Raw genomic sequence first — 14,238 nt, 5'->3', positions numbered from 1 at the left:
CATAGTTATTAGCACATAAGTGATTAATGACTTCTTATTCACTCATTAATCACTTGATGATGATGATAACAATAATAATAATATTAGCTAACATTTATATAGCACTTACTATGTGTCAGGAACTATGCAAAGCACTTTATAATTATATCTCATTGAAAAAGACTTATTTGTACAACCATATTTATAGCAGCTCTTTTGGTGGTGGCTGAAGATTGGGAATCAAAGGAATGCCCATCAATTGGGGAATGGCTAAACAAACTGTGGTATATGATTGTGATGGAATATTATTGTGCTATAAGAAATGACAAGCAGGATGATTTCAGAAAGGCCTGGAAAGATTTGTATGAACTGATATATAGTGAAGTGAGCAGAACCAGGAAAACGTTGTGCCCAGTGACAGGAATATTATTTGATGAAGAATTGTAAATGACAACTATTCTCAGCAATACAATGATCAAGACAATCCCAAAGGACTAATGATGAAGCATACCATCTACTTCCAAAGAAGGAACTGATATTTCCCCTTTTATTCAAATTTTGTTATACAAAATGACTAATAGGTAATATTTTACATAATTGCATATGTATAACCTATATTTACTTGCTTATCATCTCAGGGAGAGGGGAGGGGAGGGAGGGAAATTTGGAACTCAAAACTTTAAATGTGTTTATTATTTTTAAAATAATAATTATATCTCATTTCATCCTCACAACACCCTTATAAAGTAGGTGCTATTATTATCCTTATTTTACAGATGAGGAGACTGAGGTAAACAGAAGTTAAGTGACCTGCCCAAGGTCACACAGCTAGTATGTGTCTGAAGCTAGATTTGAATTCAGTTGTTCTTGACTCCAGGCCTGATGCTCTATACACTGAGTTACCCAGCTGCCTATGATTATAACAAATGATTCTTTTATCAGAGCAAAGGTGTGAGGAAGACTAGGTGGTTTCTTTTGTTACACACTTGAAAGTAGCAGCTGCAGTTTGTTAATATGACTATATGGATCACCTGGATTTGATGGAGGTGCCTTATTATCCAAAAGTATTTTTTATGAAACCCTGGGTTAATAGGAGCAAAATGTCCTTCAAATGAACTCCAAACTAAACCCAGAGAGCTAGCGGATAAAAGTCCCTACCTGGTGAATTCTTTCCTCAGGATAGTAGGTCCCTATCTTACAGGGAAATCTGGGCATCCTCATCCTTTCCAAACTCTTTTTCGGAATTCTATAATCTTATTATGATACTTCCGTATTTCCTCCATAATTGCTATAACTGAAATTTTTAAACTGCTTTTGCTTCGGGGTTGATTTTTTTTATCATACTATTGAAAATGATAACAATGTAACCAATGGGCAAAAAAACTTTATATACCCTCAGAAAGAGGGAGTCCCCAAGCTCCCTTCTTAGGAAGAGATCTCCACATGATTATATTTCTTCTTGGGACAAAATAAATTGGTATTATGTTTTTCTGCCTGCCTCTGATGTGGTTTTTCCTATAGGAGAGACATTATGTTCTCTGATCTGTTTTGTTCATAGGAGGACAGGTATGGAAACAAATTGTAGGAGATATTATCAAATTGATTTCTCTGATCTTTTATTATTTTTTGGTAGGATACCGGCAGATAAAAACTATAATTTTTGACAAGTTCTTTAAATACATTTTCATTTCTTTTTGCTAATTAATAAATGCTTTTCCATTCATTCATCCATTGGAAAAAGCACTGGGTTTAGAATAGTAAGAACTAAATTTTATCCTGGCTCTTTCACTCGGTGGTTATATGGCCTTGGGAAAGACGCTTCATCCATTTGAGCCTCAGCTTCTTCATTTGTAAGATGATTGGGTTGGGCCCAGGGGAAATCTAAGGTACCTTCAGATCTAATTCCTGGAGTCCTAGAAACCCATGACTAGGCTATTCACATCATTGAGTCACTAGAGTTGCTGTCTATGTAATTAAAACAAAGATCACATGATCACAGGATTCAGAAATAGAGGGATCTTAGAGATCATCTAATCTAACCATCTCATTTTATAGATGGGGGCAGCTAGGTGGTGCAGTGGATAGAGCACCGGCCCTGGAGTCAGGAGTACCTGAGTTTAAATCCAGCCCCAGACACTTAACACATACTAGCTGTGTGACCCTGGGCAAGTCACTTAACCCCAATTGCCTCACTTAAAAAAAAAAAAAAAAGACTTCATCTTATAGATGAGGAAAATAAGGACCAGAAAGGTTAAGTAAATTGCCCAGGGTCACAAAGGAAATAAGAGGCAAGCCTCTAAGTCCCATCCCTTTGAGTCAGCTAGGTGGTACAGTGAATAAGAGAAACAGGCCTGAAGTCAGGAAAACTTGAGTTCAAATTTGGCCTCAGAGGTGAACTGTGTGACCCTAGGCAAGTCACTTAGCTGTTGTTTGCCTTGGTTTCCTCATCTCTGAAAAGGGAATAATAACAACATCTATCTCTTAGGGTTGTTGTTTGGATCAAATTCAGTAATAATTGTAAAGTAGTTACCACAGTGCTGGTTCACAGTAAGCTCTAGATAAATGTTAACTATCAATCTTCATCATCAATCCTCATCATCATCTACCTAACTGATACTATTAAAATACTGGGGGGAGAGGTGGGAATATATGTGAGTGATTCATTAACATTAGTAAAAAGCACCAATATTGCCACAATTTGGATGCCTTTAAAAAAAAAAGAAAAGAAAAAACGTTTGCTTCAGTGACCCAATAAATCCTTCATACCTATGGCATATTAGCTTAAATTCTACTTTTAATTCTTGTTATGCTAAAACAGAACTTAAGCTCAGGCCTTCACTGTAGCACTGTTTTGCTTTTAGAGGCCAAACACTGAGACCCTCATAAAACTGGAAAATTTTATATTATATTTCGGAGTTTCAAACTAAGTTATATTTTCAGAGTTTCAAACTAAGTATTCTGAGTGCATCTAGTATTGTCAGACCATATTACCACCACAAAAAGTCTTTAAAACATGAAATTAAATCACACATCTTTCCTAAAAAATAAATAGAACAGAGAAAAATAGTATTTTAAATGAATCTTACCCAGTCAGCATTTTTCAGCTCATCTAGGTCTGTACTGGATTCATCACTCTTTTCCATTTCCTGAATCTTCTTAAGATTCTGTCAATTAAGAAAGAAAAAGAAATGAGTTATGCAATACTATTGAAGAAAATTTAATTAAGCCACTTTGTAAAAATTAAAATATCTACTGATATCTTCAAAGAAATCATATCTGACTCCTTCTCTGGCATCTTTAAGAAAAGGACAATCAGTATTTAAATGGCTTAAAATTCCTCCTTAGACCCAATTGAAATAGCCTAGAAAACTGCAGAACTTTTTTCAGTTTTATGATTTTGATCATAACCTATAGGTTCCTGGGGTAGCTATGTAACACAGTGCCAGAGATGGAAGAAGGAAAAGTCATCTTCCTGAGTTCAAATCCAGCTTCAGACACTTACTAGCTATGACTCTGGACAAGTCACTTAACCCTTTTTGCCTCAGCTCATGAATAAAATGAGCTGGAGAAGAAAATGGCAAACCATTCCAGTATCTTTGCCAAGAAAATTCCAAATGCAGTCATGAAGACTCAGACACGACTGAAACAAATGAACAATAACAACAAATATAGGTTTCTATGCCAGCACTTCAGGAGGTCATCTTGATTCATAGTTTTCAAGTAACTTTAATCAGTAAATATAGTAACTATATTTGTATATACATACAAATGTACAGATATTAATTACTATATAATACTATATTATATAGCATAGTTACTATATAATATGAACAAAAAAGTTCATATCAATAAAGTTATGAGTCAATCAAGTACACTAGAGTATAGAACTATGAAACTACCTGAGTTCTATAGAATACTTCAAGCATACATTTTTTAAAAAAATTTATATAACACTAAGTGCTAGGCGCTGTGCAAAACACTTTAAAATTATGATCTCATTTGATCCTCACGAATCCTGAGAGGTTGGTGTTATTATTATCACCATTTTAACCTTTAGAAGGATGAAATTATCATTAAGGCAAGTCAAGAATTTATTACCTGCCTTGCTTTTGGCAGAGAGAGAGAGAAACATGGAGAGATAAAGATAGGAGAAAGAGTTGAGAACTGTCTAGACATGTGAAGCTCCTCATCAGTACTATATCATGCTGCCAATCTTATAATCTGTTTCTTTTATGTCCAGATGTACTGTAGTATACTTTGTATAATATGACATTATTGTCATACATAAAATACTGCATCATTAGATCTGTACCAAAATGCTTTCATCCTTTGATTCCTTAATTTCCTCATGAGTATATTTTCTCATATATAATGGCACAGGTACCACCGTTCCTACCTCCTTTTGCCTCTACTGTTCAGTGTGCAAAAGGGCCACCCTTCCAAAGTCATTTATTGAAGTCATCGATCTCAGCCCACCATTGTCAGTGGTACCTAATGAAGTCAAAACTGATCTTTATTTTACTTGGCTTTTATTTTGCGCATTTATTCATAGATATCTGAGGCCATGGATTTTAATCGCTGGTTCCATTCTTGGACTTTTGTATTTTATGGATTTGTGGACATCTATACTGCTATTCTTTCTTTCAACACTGTGCCTATTCTTTATGGTATCTATTTAGCTTGTTTAACATAATAGGTAGTTTTTCCCCTGACCCTGCTTTGCAGTTTGCCTTTCTGTTTAAATTTCCAGGATTCCAGAGAAAAACATTCTTACCAGCTTCATAACATCAGAACTTATTATTTCTAATAAAGAGCTTTTTGTAATTCCTCTTCATTAAAGAATTTTTGTGGGTGTTGAGGGGGAAAGGAAAAACTCTATAAGGTGAAAAGCAGACTAGGGCTTAGAATGGGAAAGCCCTAGTCTGTTTTTCACCTTATAGAGTTTCAGGATGGGAAAGGTCTGTGCTCTAGATCAGTGGGGTTCAGGACAAATTATACCCTTAAATATTACTTAGGACCTCAAAGAGCTTCTGTTCATGGACGTTATAGTCATTAATATTTACCATATTAGAAATTAAAACTGAAAAATTTTTAAATATTTATGTATTAATTTAAAATAACTAATAAATCATTGCCTCTTCAAATAAATAAGACATTTTATAAAGAAACTATATATATATTTTTTAATAGTGGAAAGAGTTACACTATTTTACATATTAAAATTTTTTTTTCTTTAATGTCTTGCTTAGTAGAAGACAGCTGGATTCTCACATTTGCTCCTGCATTCAATCTGTTGCAATATGTTGTTTTGATTGAAGTATATGAAGAAAATATGATCTTGAATGGATATGGAGTTGGAAAAGGGAGGAGTATTTTTAATAGGCACATAATATACTACTATTGTTGTGAAAATAGTTTTGACCTTGTAGAGCTCCTGAAAGGGCCTCAGGGCTCCTCAATGAACCACACTCTGAGGGCTGCTGACATAGATGAATAAAATTCCATCAAAAAAATAAAAAGGGTGAATTCAATATATCTTTTTTGATAAAATCAATTTGGTAAAAATGACCAACAATAATACTGCCTTTCTACATTCAGAAACTGAGCTAAACTGAAGAAAATTGGATGATGGAAATATTCATGCCTACTCAAAAAAGACCTTAGTTCAAGGGCAGCCTCAGACACTTACTAAGCTATGCCATCTTGGCTAAGTCGCCCAACCTCTGTATACCTCAGTTTCCTCATCTGCAAAATGGGGATAATAGTAGCACTTCCCTTCCAGGTTTTTTTGTGACCTGAGTTCAAATCTGGCCTTAGACACTTGACACTTATTAGCTGAGTTGACCCTGGGCAAGTCACTTAACCCCCATTGCCCCACAAAAACAAAAAAACAAAAAGGAAAAAAAGTAAGTGATATATAACTTGCATGCCTCCAAAACATTTTGATAATGCCTGAAAATATCATTAAGAAATACATTTCTTAGATGCCTATATTGTACCAAAGATCAAACAATGGTCTTTAGCATCTTCTAAGTTCAGAACAAGAGAATAGAAAGCATAGAGTTGAAGTTTATGGAAACAGTTTTGCTGGAAGAGGAAAGGGATATTTGTAAGTGAATGTGCAATATCTTCTTTAATCTGGAGCTACCAATATCATTTTAATGGGAATGTGTATTCTCCTTGCCCTGAATCATAAAATTCTAGAATTGGCAGAGACTGTAAGATCTAGGGACAACTGGAGCCAGGGGCTATTTCAAGTTTCAATTTTTCTTTGTCATAAAATTAGTCTGTGAGTTTCAACTATCAATACCTTTTTACTCCTTCATAAAACATAAAAAATGTTACTAATAAGAGAATACCCAGAAAAATCCCTGATCCACTAGTCCTTTATGTAATTATAATTCTGACTCATTTGAGCTTACCACTGAATCAATAGAAAATATAAAAAAAAATTAACACTGACTGAATCAAAACAAATACCTTCATATTGTGATAAAATAATGGAATATGCATGGTTAGAATTCTCAGACTTCTGCTCAGCAAAAAAAATTTAAATCACTCTTGGAAAGTAGTTACAGACTTACTGGCCTGACACTGGAAAATTATATTCTATGAATTATATCCTTGCCTTTGATTTTTGCCTGAGCAAATGTAATGACAGCTGCTTCAATACTTGGAATATGGTGAAAACTTCTATCTAGGAGAAACCACATGGCAATTAATTGTCTATTTTTCAGACACATTTTTCAAGTAGTAATTATAGTTTCTTTGTGTGCCAAATTTTTTGCTTATTAGAACCTTTAAAAAATTATTTCCATGAATAAATCATTCAGAGCAATTTGATTCATTTATACTGGTGAAAATTATGTCATTTGACCCTTTTGAACAAAACAAAAAGGAGAAGGAAAAAACCTCTACACAGAATCATAGAAATTCTGTGTTGGTTAGAAGGGAACACAGACATACCCTTTGACCCAGCAATCCCACTTTTGGGTCTTTTTCCCAAAGAGATCATGGAAAGGGGAAAGGAACCCACATGTACAAAAATATTTATAGCTGCTCTTTACGTGGTGGCAAAGAATTGGAAGTTGAGGGGGTGCCCATCAATTGGGGAATGGCTGGACAAGTTGTGGTATATGAATACAATGGAATACTATTGTGCTATGAAAAATGATGAGCAGGAGGAGTTCAGAGAAACCTGGAGGATCTTACGTGAGCTGATGATGAGTGAGATGAGCAGAACTAGAAGAACATTGTACACAGTAACATCAACACTGAATGTTGATCTACTGTGATGGACTATATTCTTCTCACCAATGCAATGGCACAGAAGAGTTCCAAGGAACTCGTGATGGAAGAGGATCTCCAAATCCAGGAAAAAAAAAAAAAGAACTGCAGAGTATAGATGCTAAATGAACCATACTATTTCTTTTGTTTTTGATGCTGTTGTTTTTTTTTCTATTTTAGGTTTTCCATCATTGCTCTGATTTTTTTCTCTTATAACATGACTAATGCAGAAATAGGATTAATGTTATCATGTGTGTATATATATATATATATATATATATATAACCTATATCAGATTACCTGCTGTCTAGGGGAGGGGGGAGGGAAGGGAGGGAGGGAGAAAAATCTGAAATTGTAAAGCTTGTATAAACAAAGGTTGAGAACTATCTTTACATGTAACAGAAAAAAAATAAAATACTTTATTAATTTAAAAAAAAAAAAGAAGGGAACACAGAGGTCATAGAGTCTAACCTATACCTTTCCACATCCTTTGTACCTAGCACAGTGCCTAGGCTCAAGGCACTTAACAAATGTTTGTTGGTTAATTGATACCAGGAAAATGGTTCCAGACCAAGTAGGAGTTTATTGATATTCTAGGTGAGAGGTAATGAATGATATTTTGAACTAAGTAGGTGGCAATGTTAGTGAAAAAGAGGTGGAAATGAGAGATGCTGTGGAAGCAGAATCCATAGAATATGCAAACAAATTGTTTATTGTAAGGTTAGAGGAAATGGTGAAAAGGAATAAAGGATGCTTTAAGATTGCAAACCTAGGTGACTGAAAGATCAATAATGGTTCTCTCAACATAAATGGAAAAACTGGGGCAGCTAGGTGGCGCCATGGATAGGGCGCCGGCCCTGGATTCAGGAGGACCTGAGTTCGAGTCTGACCTCAGACACTTGACACTTACTAGCTGTGTGACCCTCGGAGACTCACTTGACCCCAACTGCCTCACCAAAAAAAAAAAAGAAAAAGATAAATGGAAAAATTTAGAAGGTTTAGAGGAGAATGCCCATTCTACAACATACTTTACAAGAGGTCATTATTTTCTTGTAAATGTCAAGTAAGGAGGAACTGCTACCAATCCCTTTAAATCCATTCTATATTTCCATAGCTCTAGTTTGTAGTAAAATTTTCCCAATATCAGGCCTTAGTTTGCTTCTTTACAAGTTCCTGATTCTACCCTTTGGAGTTGAACAGAATAAATCTAATCCCTTTTCCACTAACATCTGAGGATGGGTAGCCTGTCTTTCTTCCTTAGATCTTTTCTCTTCCAAGGCTAAATATTTCTATCCTTGATTCCTTCAATCAGTCCCCATATGACATGGACTCAAGGCCCTTTCCTACCCCAACTGTCTTCCTCTGGACTCTATTCAACCTATCAGTGTCTTTCCTAAACTGTACTACTGAACACATTTCTCCAAATATAATCTGACCAAGACACAGTAAAATAACATAACTCATTTTTATTCCTGGACCCTCTGCCTCTTCAATGAATGCAAACTAAGATTGCATTGGTTTACTTGGTTGCCATATCACATGGCTGGCTTATATAAATCAAGTAGCCAAGAAAATCTCCAAATCCACTCAACCAATACAGGTTTGCACCTTCTCTAAAACTTATGCTTAGAGAGTTTCCTAGAGCACCACAAAGCCAGGGTGTGTCAGAGATGGGATTTAAACCAAGGTCTTTGTGATTCTGAGGCTGTCTCCCTACCCTCTATGTCATGCTGTCTCTCAACTGCTCACCAAATAAATAAATAAATGTTAATAGAACTTTTTATTACCTAGACCCCATAGACAGTTTTTATTATCTGATTCAAGGGTACAATTTTGCATTTGCCCAAAACTTCTTTGTAATACACATTTCTAAAAATGTAACACTATTACTGTTTCTTGGATAGAATATGTTAGAGGGTTGTCTTTTAGGACATAGGTCTAGGGTAACTCCTTGAGAAGCTAAACTAAAGGACAGACACACCTTGAGAAGTAAGGGAGATAAGCCTATTAGGCATGGCTGCTGCCTGGTTGGTGCCAGGGGACAGAGATAACTCCAGAAATCAGAACAACCCCCCTCACCCAACCTCTCCCAACCCACCCCAATAAGGGCTCAGGTGATCACCCCAGCTACCATCTATAAAAGCTTTTGCCTTTTTCCTGTTCAAGGAGATAGGTATCTTGGAGAATCATCTCTGAACCATCTTCCCTTGAGAGAAGTCCTTGGCTTCTCTCTTGGTCTTTCTCTAGTACCTAAATAAAAGATTATTTTATTCTAATTGGATTTGTGTGTAAGAGGGTATAATTCTTCAAAGAGGAATATCTAATGACCACCACTACCACCACCCATTTCCCCATGATAGGATGAAAATTTTAAATATAAAATAAAATAAAATGTAATAAAAATTGTACCTATGTTAAAGGATTTAAAATAATAAAATGGAGCAGCTAGATGGCGCAGTGGTTAAAGCACCGGCCCTGGATTCAGGAGTACCTGAGTTCAAATTTGGCCTCAGACACTTGACACTTACTAGCTGTGTGACCCTGGGCAAGTCACTTAACCCCCATTGCCTGCAAAAAAAAAAAAACCCAAAACCAAAAAACTAAAATAATAAAATAATAAACCATAAAGTTACTATCTAGTTAAATTTAATATGTAGTAAATATTCCACCACAAAAATTAACAGTAATTACATTCCTGTGTAACAGTCTGTCCATACTATTCTACTTCTACAGCATCTCTTCTTTCTACCTCCTTTTCACTCATGTTATTGCCTTAGTTCAAAATCTCATTACCTCTTACCTAGAATGTTGTAATAGTCTCCTACTTGCTCTGGAAACAGACATTTTGCTGGTCTCAGTCAATTAATCGATAATAGTCTTTGTTAAGAAAAGGGCATAGTATGATAGGGGTTATGGGAAGACCTCTGTTATTCTCTGGTAGAATGAGCAGTATCCCTTGTATCTGCCTGGAGTATCATATTTTTTCCTTTACCCCTCCTTACTTCTTCCATCTTTTCTAGTCAGCCATCTACACCACAATAAAATAATCATCATATAATCACATAATTTTGGAGCTAAAAATGTCAATAGATTATGTTTTAATAATCTTAATTCTGTCATAAACCCACTAAGAATCACTGTAGCAGATAAGGTTAAAAGCAAAAAGGAGTAAGAACATGGAACAGGTTGTTTTTAATGGGATGAAAAAAAATTAAAGCATTCCTTTGAAGGCACCAACATTTGTAACAAGTCTAGTAATTAAAAAAAGAGACTAAACAGGAATTGAAAGGGGCCCTAGAAAATTCAGAATAACAGATGATCTAATTAAAATTCAACAAATGGCATTCTTACAGACATCTGGTGGTAAACACTTTCTTTTACAAGTGATGAATTTGCAAGATTGGCAGGATCTACATCCAGTCTGGCAACAAGGAAAGATTTCTATCTGATTTTGATAATAGAGTTTGACAAGTCAGGGGGGAATGCTCTATAAAAGATATATTTTAAATATTTAATTGAGAGAACTTTTTGAAGATTTTATCCATTTGAGGCTGTTAAATGATATATATCTGTATTCAGAACAGATACCAGTGACTCAATTTGATTCAAACCCTTAGAACAACAATGAAATTATGACATGCTGCTGGTTTTGGCAAGTGGACAGTAAGAGAACGGATTGCCCAAGGCTTCCAGTTTAGTCAACAAAGAAATACTTAACAACTAAATAACCAACTCTTTAGAATTTAAATTATCCATAATAATGCTAGGCAAAGAAACACTGGATAAAACAAAAATCATGATCATAAGATAATTTCTATTGTAGATAACATATTATTGACTACTTTCAAACTTTGTCCACAAACACTTCAACAGTTTAAAACTTTTCCAAGTATCACGACTCTTGTTTAACATCAAAAGTTTTTATGTGAAACTCTACATAACAACCATTATAATATTGGTATGTGCTTCAATACTTTTAGTATCAGATTTCATCAGTGCAGGACTAATCATAACTTGTCTTGATCTATCTTTACATGTAACGGAAAAAATAAAATACCTTATACATTAAAAAAAAATTCTAAGCACTGAGACCTATTTATTTTAAAGAAAAGCAATTTTAGCATTTACAGAAATGGCTGAATATATATTGCCTTGATGGTAGCAATAATAACAGGAATTTGTTGGAAAAATACAACATATACATTGTTTAGCTAAATAAAATAACTGAAATGTTTGAGGGATTTTTTGGTGATAATTGTCCCTATGGAGTTTTTTTTTTAATTCCTAAGATTTAGCCATGATTTTTCTATTAATTAAATATGCTACATATTTTGAAGTTAATGCTTCCATATATAAACAAACCAATTTTTTTTCTGACAGCTACAAAATTAGTCTGAAAATTATAGTTTATCACTTCCTTAATGTAGAATGTGAAAATGTCTAACAAAGATGCTACAAAATGTAAGGTTCCATATTATACTAAAAATGGAATTTACCACTTACCTCTCAGTTATGAAGGCTTATATGTTAAATCTATAGCAGGCATTTAGAGAACCAAAATGATTAAACTGAACTTTCCTAATTAGAGTTAGGATATCCTATTTAGGATAGATTTAAGTAAAATCTAGCCTAACTGAAAGGCAATCTAGATAGTCAATGAGGAAATGTCCTCAGATAAACATGGGCAGGACCAAACGAAATCTGGTTAAGCATGGACTATGTCTGAGAAACTTGACAGTATTCTTAATTATCCCTAGTCTCGAAACCCTGTCTTGTTAGTACAAATGTTATCCAAAAAAGAAAAATCAAAATCTCAAAAGACTGAGCATTATGGGTGACTCGAAGATCAATGGAGGGCAGCTAGGTGGCGCAGTGGATAGAGCACCGGCCCTGGATTCAGGAGGACCTGAGTTCAAATCCGGCCTCAGACACTTAACACTTACTAGCTGTGTGACCCTGGGCAAGTCACTTAACCCCAATTGCCTCACTACAAAACAAAACAAAACACTTAACCCCAATTGCCTCACTACAAAACAAAACAAAACAAACAAACAAACAAAAGATCAATGGAGAGATGACTGTTAGGTTTAAGTTGGCTGAAATAAAGGAGAAGAAGAAAGAGCTGCACTGGTACCAATAAAATATAAAAAAGGCTTACATAAAGGTCTCCAGAAAATCGGATAGATCCCCTATGGAAGATCTATCAGAAAAATGCACAAGAGTCACAAGGATAAGGACAAAAATCACACAGGATAAGAAGATACACACAAGTTACAATCTGCAACCACAGAGGAAATAACAATATCAATGCTCCTTGACAGAAAATTTAAATCAAATCTACCTTAAGTGTAAGTCAGTCTAAATAGCTGATAAGTAAAGGTACTCAATTAACTTGGTCAGTTAAACCACAAAGGATGAGATCACGGAAATATGCAGTATAATCAGGATCACAGGATTATAGATCTAGAACCAGAAAGAACCTCACAGGCCATCGAGTCCAACCACTTCATTTTAGAAGAGGCCCAGGGAGGTTGTGACTTTTCCATGGTGTAAGAGGCAATAAGCATCACAGTTGCAATGTGAATTGATGTCTTCTAATTTCAAAGCCAATAACCTAGAAAATACCTGATGGCCACTTAAAAACTGAACAGCTAAGTATACTAAATTCAGAAGGAGAGTAGGAACATCACAAAAAATATAATTACAGTCCTTCATTAATAATAATCAACTAATCACATACAATTTTATGGTTAAATAATATGTGCATTTTAAGTGTAAGTTCACAATAATTTGGTTTGGTTCTGCCAAAAGTGTATGTGTACATTATAAAATCATCACTTTTTAATGCTAATCTAAAGCAAAATTCCTTTCAAGAATTTACTATATGCTGAACACTTGCCAAGCAAGTGACATTTTTATCCTTCTGGCTAGAATAAAGAAATCCTGTAATTCTGAAACTGATAGCTGATACTTAAATATGGTAATATAATATTTAGACTAACAAAGTATCTGTAATAACAATGGAAACATCTTACTGAGTGTAAGGAAATCCTAATAACTAACTACATCTGTAAACCAAGATTAGATGAAATAGTCTATGAAATCAAGGAAGTACTAAAATCTGAAGAAAAAATGTACCACTTCAGGGCACTAAAATTCTTCATATAATTAAAACTCCAGAAATTACACTTAATGAAGCGGATGGGGGCAGCTAGGTAGTGCAGTGGATAGAGCACTGGCCATGGAGTCAGGAGGACCTGAGTTCAAATTTGGCCTCAGACACTTAACACTTACTAGCTGTGTGACCCTGGGCAAGTCATTTAACCCCAATTGCCTTACCAAAACAAAAAAACAAAAAAAGAATTAAATTTAGGGGCAGCTAGATGGTGCAATGGATAAAGCATTAGCCCTGGATTCAGGAGGACATGAGTTCAAATCCAGCCTCAGACACTTAACAGTTACTAGCTGTGTGACCCTGGGCAAGTCACTTAACCCCAATTGCCTCACCAAAAAAAAAAAAAAAAGAAGCAGATGAAAGTATGCGTATATTCAGACTGGAATTCCAAAGGGTCCTTTTGTCATGGGGAAAATGGGGTAAAGGGTAAGGGGTAGGGGTTAGGGGTTTGGGGTCTTTAGGAATTCCTCTTTAAAGAATTACACCCTCCTGGGGCCTGATTTGGGCTCCTAGTTCCAGGGCCGGTGCTCTGTCCACTGCACCACCTAGCTGCCCCAAAATTTTTTTCTCTTTGACAATTCCTCAGTGTGAAGTTTTGGGAGTTTTTTGACTGTTTTCTCTCACAACCTAGCTAATGTGGGAATGTTTTCCATGACTACTCATGTATAACTTATTTTGAAATGCTTGAGTTCTAGTGGGTGGGGGTGGGAATGGAGGAGGAAGAGAAGTTGGAACAATTTTTTTAAAAAACTGATGTTAAAATTTTTTTTTACATATATTTTGGAAAATAAAATTCT

At 35.1% G+C, this 14,238-nt stretch overlaps 1 protein-coding gene across 3 annotated transcripts in view; it reads right to left on the bottom strand.

Moving 5' to 3' along the window:
* The window catches only part of SPIRE1 (spire type actin nucleation factor 1), a 217,435-nt gene that overhangs the window by 76,531 nt on the left and 126,666 nt on the right, over positions 1-14,238 (bottom strand). For all 3 annotated transcript variants that reach the window (XM_043979803.1, XM_043979869.1, XM_043979917.1), the window contains exon 5: positions 3,066-3,143. In XM_043979803.1, coding sequence (XP_043835738.1) covers positions 3,066-3,143 — 78 coding nt within the window. The remainder of the gene's footprint in view (positions 1-3,065; positions 3,144-14,238) is intronic.

This window comes from Dromiciops gliroides, chromosome 1 (genome assembly GCF_019393635.1).
Source record: "Dromiciops gliroides isolate mDroGli1 chromosome 1, mDroGli1.pri, whole genome shotgun sequence".
NCBI lineage: Eukaryota > Metazoa > Chordata > Mammalia > Microbiotheria > Microbiotheriidae > Dromiciops > Dromiciops gliroides.
The sequence above is the reverse complement of the archived record's forward strand: the minus strand, read 5'-3'. Positions and strand labels throughout refer to the sequence as shown.